Below are 18,854 nucleotides of genomic sequence, written 5' to 3'. Positions count from 1 at the left end.
TAAGGCCCGGGATCAATGTACGGGTTGTGTCGAATGGGACTTTGAGCTGGAAACTGGACTTGTGGAGAATGTGGTTACCAAGTGGAATCTGGTGTGTGGCTCGAAGCGGATGGTCCCCTACGCAAGGATAGGTTTTACGATGGGATCCGTCTTCGGATACCTGGTGTTTGGCATCCTCGCCGACTGGTTCGGCCGTCTTCCGGTGCTGATACTCTCCGTGCTGTTCATATTGTTGTTTGGTCTGAGCGTCTCCCTCTCTACGAACTTTGCCATGTTCGTCACCCTGCGCTTCTTTGAGGGCTTCTGCCTGGCAGGGATACAACTTTCCCTCTATATTCTCAGAATTGAGCTATGTCCTCCAGCATGGCGTTTCGCCATGACCATTCTGGACATTTTTATAATTTTGGTCGGGCGGATGTTGTTGCCAATAGTGGCGTACTTCTGGAGCCACTGGTGGGCCCTCCAGTGGGTCATCCTCTGCCCACTGCTGCTCATACTCCCTTACATATGGATCTTCCCCGAGTCACTGCGGTGGCTGTTGGCCACGCAGCAGTACTCCAAGGCCAACGAGTGGATCATGAAAAATGTCCCAAGGAACAATCACGCAGACATAAAGCAACAATCAGATCAACTTCTCGCAGAACTGCAGAAGGTTCTTCAGAAGAAACCCAAAAAGACCTGGCTATTGAAAATCATTGGGACAAATAACCTGTGGAAGAACGTTATTGTGCTCTGCATCAATTCTCTGACGGGCTATGGGATCCACCATAGCTTGACGATGGCCGTGGAAACCCAGATATACCATAAGTTCTATGCCAATTATTCCATCATGGTGGCCATTGCCGTAATGTCCTCCACGGCGATGTGTGTGACCGTGATGATGATGGGCCGGCGCTGGAGCCTGCTCTTCTTCATGGTCGTTACCATGCTGGCGTCGTTGCTGCAGCTGGGCATCATCGATTTGATGGGGAAGAAGATGGCCGAAACCAACTTCCTGCTCGACACGGTCGCCTTTGCCTTCTCCTTCATCGGCATGATTTCCTCCCACGCGGTCACCAACCTGAGCATATTCTACTGCGCCGAGATCACGCCCACCGTCATCCGGGGCGGCGGCCTGGGCCTGATCATGGCCTGCGCCAACTTCGGCATAGTGACGGACCACGTCATGGACCTCAACAACCAGAAGGGCTTCTTCCTCCATCACGTCCTCTTCCTGTGCTGCACCATGATCTGCTTCATCCTCATTCTGATGCTGCCGGAGACCGTGGGACAGTGCCTCCCGGAGACGCTGGTGGACGGGGACAGCTACACGCGCTACACCACGCTCATACGCCGCAAGCGCAAGCCCTCCGCCCCCAGGACCTCCCCATCCCCTCATCCCCCCATCGCATAACAATAGTCATTTGTTAATATTGTAGGGATGCAAACAATTCCAAAGACTCACTATACAATAACATTGCGACGTGCATGACATGGCATTTCAGCACAATTCCTTTTTTTATTTTTTATTTTCTTTGCAAAATGGTGAGGTTTTTTTTAAGTTAATATTATCAATCAACTGATAGTAGAAGCCGTTTGGACCATCACCACCCAGAAAAGCTTATTCATAGATTCAAAGCTTCCCTCTTGACTTAAATTTCCTTTACCTAAACATGTGCAACAAAATCGGCATATGAATGTATTTGGCAATGATGATGATTTGAACAATGTACTTTATGTCTGATGCAGCTTCTGGGTTTGAGAGGACACCTCCCTCCACATAGGACTCTACATTACACCCGGACATAGACTCTGCCTGAACCCTGCACTTAAGCCCAATGGGCTATATGCATACACGCCTTTTTGGAAAGGACTTGGGCCCCTTCCCTATAGAGCGTCGCAGTCTCGAGAGACCCGGAAAAGAAATCGCCGTTCATTTTCCTCATAGACTTTTCAGAAAGTATTTATTTAAAGACGTTTACGCCGCGGACAAAGCCAACTCTTGTCCTGACAAATCATGATAATAAACACAATGGTTTGGGCCAAACAAAGAAAACGGAAGGTTACAACACTTTTTTTGTTGTTTTTCTTCTTGTGTAATTATTTGTTTGGTCCAAAATATTCTGTTTGTTGTCATGATTTGTCACGACTCGATTTGGCTTTGTACGAGGCTTAAAAGGTCTTTAAATAAATACTTTTTGAAAAATGTCTATGGGAAAAATGCATTGGGAATCATTTCCTGGGCCTGGCATCGTCATGGAAGGGGGTGGGACTGCGACGCTCTATACTTCCTTCACAGCAGGTGTCACCAATGATACTAATGAAGGCTCTGTTCCGTTCTGGTCAAACAGAGTCAGGGTGTTGCTATTGTGCATGTGTGCGGCTCACTGGAAACACTCTGCTACACCAGTGGGTCTCAAAGTGTCCTTGAGTGGGTTCCAAATGGCCCCGTACGGGTGTGTATCTCTGGGAGTGTACAAATGGAACCTACGGGTCCATTTGGTTACGTTTGTAGGCCTACACTCTCAGAGTTATGGGGGTCCTTGAAATTAAAAAAAGTTTGACTGCACTAAATGGAACAGAGCCTTATTAGTATCATCGGTAACACCTGTGAAGGAAGTAGGAAGAGTTATTCTACACTACAGAGCATAGTTAGAGCAAATTAGGCTTCTCACCCTCTGTTGCTCCGCCTGCCGAATTAGGTCACATATTGACATTCTTTATGTTTGTTTTCTCTTTGCTTTTGTCATGCTTTAATGGATTTGGAATTAATTACGGTTAACCATGTTTTTTTTATTTGCTTGTTTTGTTTTTTTCCGCATATATGCCTCGAATAGAAATAGCTTTGGGGACAACCTTATGTTGTTTTTAAAAAGTGCTATACTGTAAATAAAGATGACGTGGCCCCTGTATCCCTGCCAAAGACACGTCCCTGAGGGACGACGGACTGCCACAGAAATTCAGCCCTGGAGGTTTTGTGCCAGACATGCATACAGCACAGTGCACACTGTACCACAACCTGTGGAGATGTAATCCTTCCATCTGGTCCTTGCTTTTCCACGGGGTCTCCTCCCAGTGGGACAAGCTTGTAGATCTGCTATTTTTGCTATATTTGAATTGAAATCGTGAATAATTTTTTTGCTCTTTTGAATTGGAATCCTGAAAATGAACATGTTTATGTGATTTTAAATTCCTTTCAAATGCCTTCAATTATAGTTATGTTAACTAAATACAAATACACAAAAAAGACTAACATTTTAATACTAGTCATTAAGCTACTAATTTAGATGTAGTTAAAGCGGGTCATGTTTGCATGTTTGGAATTGTAACAGCTGAAAAAATGTATAGGCGTCCTAACCAGATGCCCGAACCACCAAGCTGGCTCCTTTCCAATCGAAGGAGCAGCGGCTCAGAGTGTCTGAGTCTCGGGTGACTGAACTTCTCCTTACAGACAGGGTGTCTGTAAGGAGATGCCAGCCACCCGTCTGACAACTCATGACCCACACTTCATGACCATAGGTGAGAGTAGGAACGAAGATTGCTTGGTGGCTCTCTTTTCGTCACAACAGTGCGGTACATTGACTGCAATACCCCATCCTGTTGCTTCGATTCTCCGGCTGATCTCCTGGTCCGGTAAAGTCTCATTCCCTACTTGGACTGCACAATCCATCGGTTTCCTGCTGAGAACCATGGCCTCAGATGCCCTTGTTGAGGGCCATCCAATCCAGCCGATATCAGCTGTCCAATCTCTGTAACCTAGTGGTTCCAAAAGGGGTGTGTGTGTGTGTGTGTGTGTGTGTGTGTGTGTGTGTGTGTGTGTGTGTGTGTGTGTGTGTGTGTGTGTGTGTGTGTGTGTGTGTGTGTGTGTGTGTGTGTGTGTGTGTGTGTGTGTGTGTGTGTGTATAATTTCAGGCACAACTCAATACAAAAACGGTTAACCGTGGACAACAGCATTACACTTGTTTACAATAGGGTCCACCATTTTCAATTCATCATAACATTTAGAGACAAACAAATATACACTTCTATATAGCCAAAAACAGGAAATCATCATAGGTAAAAAGGGGTGGGTGGGGGATTCAGATTTTACGGGGGCCAGTTTTGAATTGCAGCCGTCCGTACGTGCCCTTGAGAGCGGTTTTGAAGGAGTCAAGGGATTCACATGTCTTAATGACTGTTGGTAGGGCGTTCCACATTTTGGTGGCATAGGAGCGAAATTAATTTAGTCTCTTTGTGCCGAATCTGGGTTGCACATGGTTGAACTCCCTCTGGTGTTGTGGGTGTGGACTTCGTTGACATTAAGGACGTATTTAGACAGGTACATGGGTATCTTATCTTGGTGGTGTAGCGGACCTCTTGTGTCTTTTGGACCAGACCCATTGCAAGATGCTGTACTCTGGGCAGGGGTGAGGTGGGTTCGGGGAGTGAGGCCAAGTAGTAGCCTGACCAGTTTGTTTTGGGAAGTCTGTGCTGTGGTACCGAGAGGTAACCTGACTCCGCCAGATGGGGCAGCAGAGAGTACACTGGGTTCCCCCCTCCTGCTCCCATCTGGGAACTCTCAGGCAGACTTGATGCCTGGCCACAAAATGGCCTGGCCAATCAGCAGCAGCTTCTAGCAGCAGCTTCTAGCTTCTAGCTGCTGCTGATTGGCCAGGCCGTTTTGTGGCCGGGCATCAAGTCTGCCTGAGAGTTCCCAGATGGGAGCAGGAGGGGGGAACCCAGTGTACTCTCTGCTGCCCCATCTGGCGGAGTCAGGTTAACCGAGAGGTGCATGTATAGTCAAAGAAACCTTTGTACGTGGGCTCCTGTTAGGGTCTTCAAGGTGTTTTTGTTGACCAGTGAGGAGATCCTGTATACTACAGTATGGTACAGTACAGTACGATCCAGTATGGTACAGTACAGTATGGAATACAGTATGGTACAGCACAGTATGGTACAGTATGGCATACAATACATTTAAGTACAGTACGGTATGTACAGTATGGTACAGTACATTACAGTATGGTACGGGTCTCGTACAGTACAATACAGTGCAGTTTGGTACGGTACAGTACAGTGCAGTATGGTACAGTACGGTACAGTACCGCACCCAAATAGTCTCACTGAACAAGTCTAGCCTGGATTCCAGCCTGAATCGCTGCATTCCGTGATTGTGAATTGTCACTGCGCTACTCAGTCTGGACAGAGGCTGCTTGACTCGCATTTCATAACTTCAACTGTTACGTAGCCACGTTGTTGCTGATGCGTCATCAGCCAGCGCCACTCTGTCCATGCTTCTCACTGTTGAAAATAATACCGCCGTTCGAGACTTGAGAGTAAAAACCTACGGAAAAAAGTTAACTATTCAGTAGTCCACTGTCAGATTCAGTAGTACAAAAAGTGACTGCTGTGTGGGGTGAGTTTAGTGAATGATGAGGGGACGTTGCAGGACAACAGCAGTAGCTGCGCAGTGCGCAAGTTGATACAACATCAAACTGGTGTTTTTCCTCAACCTGCACCACAGACCAATCAGAAGCCACGGTTCCATTTCAACCTTCATATGTCCCGCCTACCTGTGGAGAATAGGAGACTTTCCAGACTGAGTAGCACAGTGACCACCTGGACAACTGGATGAGTGGGCACCAACTGGCCACCTGGATGAGTGGGCACCAACTGGCCACCTGGATGAGTGGGCACCAACTGGCCACCTGGATGAGTGGCCACCACCTGGATGAGTGGCCACCAACTGGCCACCTGGATGAGTGGCCACCCGGACAACTGGCCACCTGGATGGCGTGGCGTGGCGCTAGAGCGAGACCGGCCAAAGGCCGGTCGAGTTCTAGTTATTTATAATTCAAAATAGTGGGTGTTGGGTGATCTAAAGGTCAGAGGTCAAAAGTCAGAACACGAAAGTCAAACCGACTGGTTATATGAACTGAGCTATGCCTGTTCAAGTTTTACCATTTTCAATTTAGTGCTATAGCGCCACCCTAAGAAAGGGTACAAAAACAATACCATAAGGGACCATAGGGCTATAGTTCCTTTAAAAATTATATCTCTTTATGTCATGGATACGTTTATTTTATTTTGAAACACTTGACCGGAAGTGTGTTTCGTTTTGGGTGACTTGACATAATTAGAGTGTGCGATCTGGAGGGGCGAGCGCGCACACACATACACACACACACACACACAGTGACACGCACACACCGTGTCAGTGACACACACACACACACACACACTCACTCCGCCTAGGTAAGGCTTTATGAAGAGAGACATGGCACAGCACCGGACCGAACCCCGATGAGGTGGACCCACCGTCTGAACACAAACAGTGGACCGGACCTGGGCCATGCGCGTCTCTGTCGCAGTGGCAGCAGCGGCGAGAGCAGCATGAAACTGACGTGAGTTCTGGCGTGTTTTTTTCTTTTACATTCAACATGTAGCATCCATAACTTGTCCTCGTTCACATTACTATATGCGTTATTTTGTGCCTTTTAGCCCAATAATGTCATCCAGAGCTCTGCCTGCAGCAGCACCGCCCGCCACCGAACATCTGTATCGGAGACAGATGACTTATTTGTTATCGAATCAATTGCTGTAAAATAAAAGCAACCGGACAGTATGTGTGTTTGTGTACGTATAAAAACAGCTAAATGAGCGAATTCATTCTTTATATCGCAGGCCGATACCTGCACCGCACATTCTGCAATGCTGATGTCATTAAAATGTCACAGCATCTGGTACATTTGAATTGTTTGGTCGTTTTAAACCGCGTTTAGCTGGCACCATGGCACCCTGCGGATCATACGGTACTAACGGCTCAATGACTGCTATCGGATGATAGGTTCATGGATTACTAGTATTGCAACAGGAAGTCTGTTTGTATTGGGAAATTTGGCTTAAAATCATACAACTCTGCGCTGCGGTTTGTATTTGTGCTCGTTAATCAGTAAATAGTTGGTGAATTAGCCTGAAATTATGAAACATATGTCATGCCACGTTGATGATGTTCGAGTGCATGGGCTATATGTGTGCTTATTTTTATTTTATTTTGTATAAATGTTCTTCTATATTGGGCTTGTGTGTGTGTGTGTGTGTGTGTGTGTGTGTGTGTGTGATATGTATTCTTCTCAATGTATGATTTTGACATGAATTTATACTTTGTTGTTGCAGCAAATCGTTTGTTCTCTCTGACATGCTATATTTATAATATGCTATTGCATATGTTTTAGTTCAAGTGTATCCATTATTAGTATATGTGGAACTAGCTGAACCCATAATGCTGATGTGAGCTGATCCACACTTATGCATTTCCTTTAAAGAATTTAGCTTTAGATAGAATACATGAACAAAATCAAGATTAAAGGGACATTTCACTGCTAAATAAAAAATCACACCCGTGTGAACTGAGTGGTGTAAGGTCTTATATAGCCTGTCTGACGTAATGACATCATGTCTGACGTAATGAAATCACACCCGGGTGAACAGGGTGAACATAGCAACCATGCTCATTTTTCTGCACAGAAAAAAAACCCTGTTCACCCGGGTGAACAGGGTTCAAAAGCCAGTTGTCAGTTGTAGGAGTGGTTTACACCACTCAAAAAACACTAGTGTAGGCTATATGGTGACAATCATTAAATGTAAACCCAAAAATACCAGTAATATAGATATGCTTAAATACAATAAAAAATGATATATATTACAAAATATATATTACAAGCATAATAACAACCTATCTGCAGATCCACTCAAAAATAAACCAACTGTCAATTAAACTACTGCGTTTTGGATAAGAGCATTTCTTTGTAGTTTGCTTTAAAGACTAGCAAAAATGGAGATTGTTTCAGTCTAGGATCAGCAGCATTCCAAAGAGTAGACCGTCTATATCCTATTGAGAACTGCCTAAGGGAAGTACGACAATAAGGTATGTGCAGGTCCTTGTAGATCGGCTATATAGTTGAACAATTTTAATGTTTTTCAAAATAGCAAAAAAAAAGGTAAAGAGGTTTAGGGATAAGGGGTTTATCCATCCATCCATCTTCAACCGCTTATCCGTAGTCGGGTCACGGGGGCAACAGCTCCACCAGAGTGCTCCAGACTTCCCTCTCCAGAGCAACATTAGTGACTTCCTCCTGGGGATCCCGAGACGTTCCAAGGACAGTGAGTCGATGTGTCTCCTCCAACTGCGCCTTGGTCTGCCCCGGGGTCTCCTCCCAGTGGGTCGAGGACCTCCCTATAGGGAGACGTCCGAGAGGCATCCTAACCAGATGCCCAAACCACCTAAGCTGGCTCCTTTCCAGGCGGAGGGGCAGCGGTTCTACTCCGAGTCTCTCTCGTGTGACTGAACTTCTCACCCTATCTCTAAGGGAGATGCCTGCCACCCGTCAAAGAAAACTCATTTAGGCCGCTAGTATTCGCGACCTTATTCTTTCGGTCATGACCCCACACTTCATGACCATAGGTGAGAGTAGGAACGAAGTTTGCTATGGGTTTAGCACAGACAAAAATAGGGCCCATGGCCTTACAGGCATAGCTCCCAGTCCCAGGCCATACATATCATGCAATAACACAGTACAAAAATACATTCAATTATAGCAATGCAGGACATTAAAGCCTTTGATCAAAGTGTAGATTATAAAATAATGAAATAATCAGTTACAAAAGCCATAGGAGAGCTTGTAGATCAGCTATTTTCACTCTTTGTTGTACGATAAGTATAAAATAGAGCTTAAGTGGTTAATTGATTTGGTCGATTATAAATCAATAGGATCATTTGAAATTAGCGGATTATAGTTGCAGACCTTCTCAACAATAATGATGTTTTTTCTGACGTTCCAGATCTCAGAAGGCCCAGTGCTGTGCTGATCTGAAAGTGTCCAGATCTCAGAAGGCCCAGTGCTGTGCTGATCTGAAAGTGTCCAGATCTCAGAAGGCCCAGTGCTGTGCTGATCTGAAAGGGTCCAGATCCACTTATAGAAGACAGGAAGACAAACCAACAGGTTTTCTTTCTCTCTATTTCTGTTTAAAAGCCAGCTATTTGAGAGGTACTGTTTAATATTAATCTTAATGTTATAAACCAGTGGTTCCCAAAGTGGGGTCCGGGGACCCCTAGGGGTCCTTGAGGGAGTTCCAGGGGGTCCCCAGCTAAATGATAGTTTGTAACCAAATGGACCCTTGTGGGTCTGTAACTCTGAGAGTGTAGTTAAATTAACATTGATTTTACAATATACAGTAAATTGGGATCTCAGAGATATAAATGACATTAAATGGGGATCCGTAGCCTAATGCAAGCATGTCAAACTGGGGTACTTGCAATTAAATGGGTTGAGAATCACTGCTAGAGCCGTAAAAATCTTCTCTCATGGTGGTCCCTGGCATATCTTTTCAAATGGGGGTCCGCGGGCTAATTAGTGTCAATTTGGGGGTCCTTGACATGAAAACGTTTGGGAACCACTGAGACAAACATAGCAGCGGTTCTCAAAGTGGGGTCCGGCGACCCCCAGGGGTCCTTGGTGGGGATCCAGCGGGTCCCGCACTCAATGATTAATAGTTAGGGAGCAAATGATCGGCCCGTATGGGTCTGTAACTCCAAGAGCGACCCTTACTTACAGGTCCATTTGGTTCCATTTCTACACTCTTGGGAGTTAAATTAACTCATTAAATTAACAAAAGGTAATATGAAACGTGGAGCCCGTGGCATTGTGCTTGAACTGGGGGCCTCCTTGAGCCTCGTCAGTGGCTCAGGGGTAGAGTGACCGGACGCCGGACGGGAATCGCAAGGTTCCCAGTTCGAACCTGGGCTCCCCCAGAGTTAGTGTTGAAGTGTCCTTGAGCAAGACTCTGAACCCCAAATTGCTCCCGATGTGCAGGTTGGTGCCTTGCATGGTTTCTGCGGCCATCGGTGTGTCAATGGGTGAATGTAATGCACTTGCAATCTCTGTAAAGCGCCTTGGATAAAGGCGCTATATAAATGCACCATTTACCAATCTAAAAAGGTTGGAGAACTGCCGACACACAGTATAAGTAGCAGGATGTTGTCTCCTGTGTCCAAGAGGTAGGTGGAGAAGCAAAGAGATGAGTGGACTGAAGGAGAGGAGACAGAACCCTGCAGCCGCCGCCAACCATGAGAGGGTCACGCTGGTGGTGGAGAGCAGGCACTTTGTGGTGGATCCTGCCACCTTCACCGCACATCCAGACACCATGCTGGGGAGGTACTGTTCACATCCAGACACCATGCTGGGGAGGTACTTTTCACATCCAGACACCATGCTGGGGAGGTACTTTTCACATCCAGACACCATGCTGGGGAGGTACTTTTCGGGAAGGGTATACAGGCTTTAGTTTAGACATACTATTGGTCCGACTGTCATTAGACCGACAACCTACCGCAAACCCTAACCTAACCAGCTACCAGTGTAGCGGGGGTGTCAAATTGATGTAACCAGTATTCTAAGAATATGATGATAATATACAGGGAAACTGATTTTTTTATTTATTACATTTCTTTACATTATTTGTTTGGTTTTCTCGTCATTACGTCCCGCTCAGTCTAACAAACTGCCAAAAAATACATCTAGAGGTAAAATAAAAGCGATTATTGTTTCAGAATGTTTGGGCCGGCCAGGCAGCACAACTTCACCAGGCCCAATGTGAAAGGAGAATATGAACTGGCTGAGGGCATCAGCGCCAACATCTTTCAGGTTATACTGGTGAGTCTCTCTCTCTTCCCCCCTCCTCTCTCTCTCCCTATCCTCTCTCCCCTCTCTCTCTCTTATCAATAACACTTGTATGCCAGAAGCTGGTATTTAAAGATGGAGTGCCGTGATTTTTTCCAAAGGTCGCAGTAACACCTTGCTTGCCCGCACCTATTTAATCCATTACTAAAATGTGCCCATCATTTATAGCGCCCGGACCACTTTTACCGGCGCACCGGAAGTTGTTGTGAATGTCTGTGTAGCAGCTAACAATAGCCACACCACTCTAGAGTCGATCGACAACAACGGGAGGTAAGAATACATCTATCGCGACTAGCACACAGGATCTTTTTTCAGAATTAGACGGGATGATTTAGATCGCGAGTTATGAACGTTTCAAGATTTTCGTTTTCGTCAGCTGAACATTTTCGATGACGTGTCACTCTTGCGTGTCATCGAGGATTGGGCAACAAGCGCTCCTAGGCTGTGGAGCGATGTGATCGGTTTTGATATCATTAATCTCCGTCCTATTTATCAATCTCTGCCTTGGGCACTTGACCATGAACTTGAACTTGACGGAGATCTCCGCCCTGGGCCTCCATGGGTAACTATGGAATTGTGCATTTCCCGTCAGTGTGTGTGTGTGTGTTGGTTGGTTGGTCGGGCACGTGACATCACGTGACATCATCAGGGATGGAGCACGTGAAATCACGTGACATCATCAGGGATGGAGCACGTGACATCACGTGACATCATCAGGGAGAGATGTCATCAATATTGGCCAGCAACTCTACATCTGACCTCAAACCCTTAGATCCCCTATGGAGCTAACCTGTTCTGACATTCCATATGTTGATCCTTCCCCATCCATCCTTCCTCTTCGATGTCTCCTTTTTGACTGATACCTGTCAATTTAAACTCTAGACGGGCCTGCCCCAAAGTTATTAGTGCCTCGTCTTACTGGTATGTGTCTATGGAGTTAACATTACTCTAGTAGACCCCCAGGTGTGGTTAGAATATTGAAATATGTCTTCCCTGTGTATTTTTTGGTTTCTTCCTGAAAGCTGAAAGCTGAAAGCCTTTTGAGTCAAAAGGCCCAATCGAAATGACAGTGACATCACAATATCATCCCCTCTCCCTTTATCATACAACAGCTGTGGGTGTGGCTTCAGTTCAGTCCAGGCATACGTAATGAACTGGTGGGTGTGGCCACATTAAAACATAATAATTGTAACACTTTCTGTAAAAAAAAAAAACATCTTTCTCCTAGTATAATCATACCTGATGATCATGTTATAAGGTGGGGGGGGGAATCAGGGCACTCCATCATTAGTGTTTCTGCTCTGTGTGTCAGACCTTCTACCAGACATGAATGTTTCTGCTCTCTGTGTGTCAGACCTTCTACCAGACATTAATGTTTCTGCTCTCTGTGTGTCAGACCTTCTACCAGACATTAATGTTTCTGCTCTCTGTGTGTCAGACCTTCTACCAGACATTAATGTTTCTGCTCTCTGTGTGTCAGACCTTCTACCAGACATTAATGTTTCTGCTCTCTGTGTGTCAGACCTTCTACCAGACATTAATGTTTCTGCTCTCTGTGTGTCAGACCTTCTACCAGACATTAATGTTTCTGCTCTCTGTGTGTCAGACCTTCTACCAGACATTAATGTTTCTGCTCTCTTGTGTGTCAGACCTTCTACCAGACATTAATGTTTCTGCTCTCTGTGTGTCAGACCTTCTACCAGACAGGGGTGATGAAGTGTCCAGATGGCATCTTGGTGGCAGAGCTCAGGGAGGCCTGTGATTACCTCTGCATCAACTTCAACGCCAGCACAGTCAAATGTCGCGACCTCAGTCAGTAATTCTCAACGTCGCCTCTATCTTCACTGCTTGTAGATGGGCTATTTTCAAAAGATTTCTATACATTTGAAAACCTGAAATGGGACATTCCGCATCATGAGTACTTTTTGTACTTTAAGTACATTTGACGACACTTTTGTACTTTTACTCAAGTCAATTTAGAATTCCGGACTTTTACCTTTTTCTATATTGCAGTACTTTTGCTTTTACACTTTTACTTATTAAGTAAACAAGACATTTTTACATAGTCATATTTGTCAGGTGAAACAAGCGCTGTCTCCGTTGTGCATCTGTCCCCCTTTTTAGCAGCTGGTGTGTAAGCACAGCTGGTCTATTTTCTCTCGCCTTGGCTTCCACGCCCACTTGCTGTAGTAGCCACCGATTGGCTGCCTTGTCTCTTGCTGTAGTAGCGACCTATGGTCCTGATTGGCTGACTCGTCTCTAGGCAACCACACACTTTTGACCTCTAGCCGACCTCTAGGCCAATGGGACAGCATTGCAGCCAGCAACAACAACCCATCGTCTAAACGCCATGAAACGCTAAAATCGGGAAAAATCCAGACGCAATCATTTATAAACAATAAAATCCATGTAGAATTCGTTGTAAAAACAACAGAAATAATAATCCGGACACCGCCATGTTGCCTCAGAATTCTTTAGGGTAACTACTTTGAGCGCAGCTAAACACTGGCCTGCCATGAGCAGACCCGCTGATTTAATGGGTAACAGTAACACATTTGAGTCTCAGTCTCAGTCACTGTACCCGCGGACCTAAGGGCCTGAATTGAATTAAGCCAGCTGGTAATTATATGACTGTCATCAATTCTTGTTTGTTTTTTTCCTGCTCTCCAGTTAACTCATACCATTAGACTTCCGCAGTGCGCGTGTCATAGCTTAGGAGGCAGCCAATCATGACTAGGTCGCTACTACGCGATTGGCTGGCAGCGTTTCAGAGTGTGGGGTCAGACTCCCATTGGCTTTTGGATTGATGACTAGGTGGCTTACATTTCATGAGCTGAACAAATGTGAGTACTTTTTCCACCCCCGCTTATTGTTGTTGTTGTCGTTCCCCCTGCCTCGTTCCAGGTGCCCTGCTTCACGAGCTGTCCAACGATGGCGCGCGACGGCAGTTCGAGGGCTTCCTGGAGGAGCTGGTGATGCCAGCCATGGTGGCGTGTGCCCAGGGAGGAGAGAGGGAGTGCCACATCGTGGTGCTGGCCGAGGATGATATCGTGGACTGGGACGAGGAGCACCCTCCTCCCATGGGGGAGGAGTACTCCCAGAGTACGTTACGTTACGCTATGCACCTACGCTATGCTACGTTATGCTACGCTATGCTACGCTACGTTACGCTATGCACCTACGAGCACCACCACCAGTCACTCTGTCCACAACCAGTGTTGATTTCGTCGACTAATACAGGGGTTCTCAACGTTTTTGGCCGGGGACCCCCGGAAATGCTTTGGCAATGTCTCGGCAATGTTTCCCCAGTCCTGTACAGCTCCAAGCTCTATTACTGTCATGGTGTTTCTTCTCTAGTCCTGTACAGCTCCAAGCTCTATTACTGACATGGTGTTTCTCCTCCAGTCCTGTACAGCTCCAAGCTCTATTACTGACATGGTGTTTCTTCTCTAGTTCTGTACAGCTCTAAGCTCTATTACTGACATGGTGTTTCTCCTCCAGTCCTGTACAGCTCCAAGCTCTATTACTGACATGGTGTTTCTTCTCTAGTTCTGTACAGCTCTAAGCTCTATTACTGACATGGTGTTTCTCCTCCAGTCCTGTACAGCTCAAAGCTCTATTACTGACATGTTGTTTCTCCTCCAGTCCTGTACAGCTCAAAGCTCTATTACTGACATGGTGTTTCTTCTCTAGTCCTGTACAGCTCAAAGCTCTATTACTGACATGGTGTTTCTCCTCCAGTCCTGTACAGCTCAAAGCTCTACTGACATGGTGTTTCTCCTCCAGTCCTGTACAGCTCAAAGCTCTACTGACATGGTGTTTCTTCTCTAGTCCTGTACAGCTCCAAGCTCTATTACTGACATGTTGTTTCTCCTCCAGTCCTGTACAGCTCAAAGCTCTACTGACATGGTGTTTCTTCTCTAGTCCTGTACAGCTCCAAGCTCTATTACTGACATGTTGTTTCTCCTCCAGTCCTGTACAGCTCAAAGCTCTACTGACATGTTGTTTCTCCTCCAGTCCTGTACAGCTCAAAGCTCTACTGACATGGTGTTTCTTCTCTACTTACTGACATGGTGTTTCTTTTCCAGTCCTGTACAGCTCCAAGCTGTATCGCTTCTTCAAGTACATCGAGAACAGAGACGTGGCCAAGGCCCTGCTGAAGGAGAGAGGCCTCAAGAATATCAGGATAGGAATCGAAGGTGAGCAAGAGGTTAACCCATTTAGACCTGAGCACACGATTCTACAAATGTCTTCTAAATCAGGGGTTCTCAACGTTTTTGGCTGGGGACCCCTGGAAAAGCTTTGGCCATGTCTCGGGAACCCCGTCCCGCCCCCCTCCTCACCACCAATACAAATCATCAAATAAATACTGAAACCAGATATAATCATTAAGGAAAGTGTATGCATGTACTCTGTGTACCATGTAAACAATTAATATTTTCCAGCCATTCACTTGCAAAAAAAAAAAAAAAATGAAAATAATTTGGGGACCCCCCAAAATAATTTGGCGGCCCCCCTAGGGGTCGGGACCCACGGGTTGAGAACCCCTGTTCTAAATCATGACCGTTTTCTGAAAAACCCTACTGTATGTTTCTATGTCGGTGGTTCTCAGAGTATTTCATGTCAAGGACCCAAGGACCCCATCTGCAATTATGTTGTTCCAGGGACATACTGTACATGCATACAGACAGACATACAGTACGGACACACGCACACGCAGCTGTCATTGGAGTGGTTAGGCACCGCTCAAAAATGATTCAACACTTGTTGTGAGCTTGCAGATTGTCAATTTTCTCTATTTTTACAGACAAATATTGGCTGTTGACAATGACTAAAACTAAGGACATTTTAGTTCGTTTTTAATTAGTTTTATCAACGCATAATAACAGTTTCAGTTAGTTATCTATTTTCTTGCTTCAGTTAACTAATGTTATTATTATTATTTATTTTTTTGTCTTTTTGTTATTTCATTAGTTTTAGTTAACTACAATAACCCTGGTTCTCTCCTCGCCTCATATTAGAACAAAAAACGTTAGGAGAAGGCGCGCTCTACTTAGGGGGAGTCTTGGCATCGCAGATTCTTCGTCGAAGATGCAATGAAAAAAGAAATATCTGCACTCTTGAGTATAGTTTCTGATTAACTTCTTTATTTTTGAGCGGTGCCTCATTACGCAGCTATGCGTGTCCCTCCCTATGTATGCGTGTCTCTGTGTCTGTCCGAGCACGGACAGCTGAAACACCTCAGCAATACCACTGGATGGCACTGTTGCGCAGCGTCTCGCACACACTAGAGCCTCCTTGTACACACGCTTGATCGTTGCGATCAAGCACATAATCGACAGCAAATGCATCTCAAATATGCACCTACTACATTAACGATGGTACACACACACACACATAGGCCAGGGAGGAGGGCTTGTACGAGAAGTACAGTAGAGTACAGTACTGTTGCACCGCTCAGTTCACACAGGTGTGACTTTTAACGAACACGCAGCAGCAGTCTACCTAGAGAAACGGACGCGTTTCGGCACGCCGGCCTTCCTCAGCGTTTCAAAACGCTACCATGTGAAACGGTCTATTCCTTTTTTTTCTTCATTCTCCCCTCATTATATTCCCAGGATATCCCACCTGTAAGGAGAAGGTGAAGCGGCGCCCGGGCGGCAGGTCGGAGGTCATCTACAACTACGTCCAGAGGCCGTTCATCCAGCTCTCCTGGGAGAAAGAGGAAGGGAAGAGCCGCCACGTGGACTTCCAGTGCGTGCGCAGCAAGAGCGTCCCCAACCTGGCGGCGCCGGGCGGTGAGCCGGGGGACGGCGGGTTGGCCGCCTGGGTGGGCGCCGCGGCCGTGCCCCAGGTGGACGAGTTGGACAGGCTCAACGGCCCCGCCCCCTCACGCCTACCGCCCCTCCTCTCCCAGACCACAGCGGACCACAACGACAGCTGAGTCTCTCTCTCTCTGAGAGGCCGTCCGCGACCCACTGTATTACCTCTCTCTCAATGTCCGGTCGAATGTGCTGCTGCTATACCCCTCGCTGTGACGTCCCAGCGAGGACAGACCGACTAGATGGCGGGATTGGATGGATCGTCTGCTGAACCAAGTTGTGGGTTGGTTGCCTGATTTGAAGATGAGTTTTTTTGAAAGGACTGCCGGCTGTTTTTAGTAGAGGGTTTTGCACATCCTCCTAAAATGAGGGATTGTATCACAGAGGGGCGTCCTGAGGTTTGTAGTACTCCTTCCGGCGAGACTGTCAGTGTTTCCAGAGGGCTACATGTGTTAGAAAACTGACACTTTTTCCTCATAGTTTGGAATGAACAACCCATTGTTTAAGACCAGTCCTAGTGTTGAATGTCGATCTCATAAAAGAGTATTCACCCCCTTTGACTTTTTGCACATTTTTCGGGCTACAAAATTACTTCAAAATGCATTTATTTTGGGATGTTTGTTATGAAATATGTACTGTCAAACTGGTATATAAAGATATGCACTTTATTTAAGTATAAAAATCACCTTATGTGGAAAACATAGTGTGTGCAGTAAAGTTAGCACAATTTCTCCTCTCCTATAATTTTACTAAATTGGACATAGCACAACCTAGTGATTAACAGGATGTATTTTCAAATGGTGACAGGATTGTTTGCTTTTAAATATCCACCGCTGTGCTTCAGCATTCTGAAACACTATGAAACACCTTATAAAACTTCCTCAAAGGAAACTTTTAGTCAGTGAGTGGGGTGACTTATTTTACAATCTATTAATGGGATAGTCTTATCTTATTGGGAATTTTATACTTGATGCATCTTTCTGAATATTCATCCCATTCCGAAGGCCAAGTTGTAGAAATTAAAGGGGGTGAACCCTTTTTGTAGCCACTGCTGGGAAGAGCTTTTCTATACACTTAATCTATGTGCGGAATATGCAACAAATGTTTTGATGTTCTGTTATGTCGTCTCGTCTATGCATTCAAAATATATTCAGTGCCACTTGTTTTGGTTACTGCTGTAGGCATGCAAACGTCGTATAATACTGTAGGCCTATGAGTGAAAACCAATGTACTGTACATTCCATGGAAACATGACAACTGTATGGGGGAGGGGGAACATTTGTTGTCAGATCTTGTTTAAATATGCATTCACAGCCTGTCCAACCTGTTGTGCGCCTTGGAAGAAATTAAAATGCATTATACTGAGTTGTCATGTGCAATATGTGATGTGACACATTCTGTAAGGTCTGTCCTACTCCTAAACCACATTGCCTACATTGTAGTTTTTGAGTTATTTAACTTAAACGCCCAATGCATTCTCTATGGCAATAGCACAAACTTTGGCATGCTACTAAACCTACATACTTCCACCTAGCAACCCCATTCTAGCCTATTTAGGTTCATCTTACGGTGGACATGTTTGCCTGAAAAGGAATCTTTGAAATGTTTCATAGTTTTAGAAATCTAGTGCTTTCAAATTTGAGATATTTACAATGGGGCTCAATGGCAGACATTGGCACGTCAAAAAAGCACTTTCACCTAGAAACTCCATTCACACTTTTTATTATTCAGCTTACTGTGGAGACACATGCTGGAACTTTTTACTTTGAAATGTTTTGTAGTTTCTGAGTTATTTAACTTAAACGCCCAATGCATTCTCTATGGCAATAGCACAAACTTTGGCATGCTACTAAACCTACATACTTCCACCTAGCAACCCCATTCTAGCCTATTTAGGTTCATCTTACGGTGGACATGTTTGCCTGAAAAGGAATCTTTGAAATGTTTCATAGTTTTAGAAATATAGTGCTTTCAAATTTGAGAAATGTACAATGGGGCTCAATGGCAGACATTGGCACCTCAAAAAAGCACTTTCACCTAGACACTCCATTCACACTTTTTATTATTCAGCTTACTGTGGAGACACATGCTGGAACTTTTTACTTTTAAATGTTTTGTAGTTTCTTAGTTATTTAACTTAAACGCCAAATGCATTCTCTATGGCAATAGCACAAACTTTGGCATGCTACTAAACCTACATACTTCCACCTAGCAACCCCATTCTAGCCTATTTAGGTTCATCTTACGGTGGACATGTTTGCCTGAAAAGGAATCTTTGAAATGTTTCATAGTTTTAGAAATATAGTGCTTTCAAATTTGAGAAATGTACAATGGG

The 18,854-nt window shown here is 45.3% G+C and overlaps 2 protein-coding genes across 7 annotated transcripts; both read left to right on the top strand.

Annotated features, from left to right (window-relative positions):
• Nucleotides 1-1,393, top strand: LOC306932042 (solute carrier family 22 member 23-like; the record flags this gene model as incomplete). The annotated part of the gene is made up of 1 exon (XM_079513747.1): nucleotides 1-1,393. Exon 1 carries the CDS (start codon nucleotides 110-112, stop codon nucleotides 1,391-1,393), a length of 1,284 nt encoding a protein of 427 aa, XP_079369873.1. The 5' UTR covers nucleotides 1-109.
• Nucleotides 1,394-6,141: 4,748 nt separating this feature from the next.
• Nucleotides 6,142-17,884, top strand: LOC306938661 (BTB/POZ domain-containing protein KCTD20-like). Of its 6 annotated transcripts, none has more exons than XM_079522924.1 (8): nucleotides 6,142-6,362; nucleotides 8,800-8,960; nucleotides 10,016-10,172; nucleotides 10,568-10,670; nucleotides 12,389-12,509; nucleotides 13,602-13,799; nucleotides 14,786-14,896; nucleotides 16,316-17,884. In XM_079522924.1, the coding sequence occupies exons 1-8, from the start codon at nucleotides 6,262-6,264 to the stop codon at nucleotides 16,639-16,641; spliced, it is 1,278 nt and encodes a 425-aa protein (XP_079379050.1). In that variant the 5' UTR covers nucleotides 6,142-6,261; the 3' UTR covers nucleotides 16,642-17,884. The 6 variants fall into 6 exon arrangements, with proteins under 6 accessions (XP_079379050.1, XP_079379049.1, XP_079379052.1 ...); XM_079522923.1 differs by having other exon boundaries at nucleotides 8,800-9,005; XM_079522926.1 differs by lacking the exon at nucleotides 8,800-8,960 and having other exon boundaries at nucleotides 10,020-10,172.
• The last annotated feature ends 970 nt before the right edge of the window (nucleotides 17,885-18,854 follow it).

This window comes from Electrona antarctica (assembly GCF_951216825.1).
Source record: "Electrona antarctica genome assembly, chromosome: 2".
In the NCBI taxonomy this organism is placed as follows: domain Eukaryota; kingdom Metazoa; phylum Chordata; class Actinopteri; order Myctophiformes; family Myctophidae; genus Electrona; species Electrona antarctica.
Note: the sequence above shows the minus strand (reverse complement) of the source record. Positions and strands in the feature narration are given on the sequence as shown.

Coding starts and splice junctions, on each gene's coding strand:
- LOC306938661 (XM_079522923.1), top strand. CDS start 6,262: ATGAGGTGGACCCACCGTCTGAACACAAACAGTGGACCGGACCTGGGC. Junction 6,363..8,799: donor GAGAGCAGCATGAAACTGAC/GTGAGTTCTGGC, acceptor CTGACGTTCCAG/ATCTCAGAAGGCCCAGTGCT. Junction 13,800..14,785: donor GGGGGAGGAGTACTCCCAGA/GTACGTTACGTT, acceptor TTTCTTTTCCAG/TCCTGTACAGCTCCAAGCTG.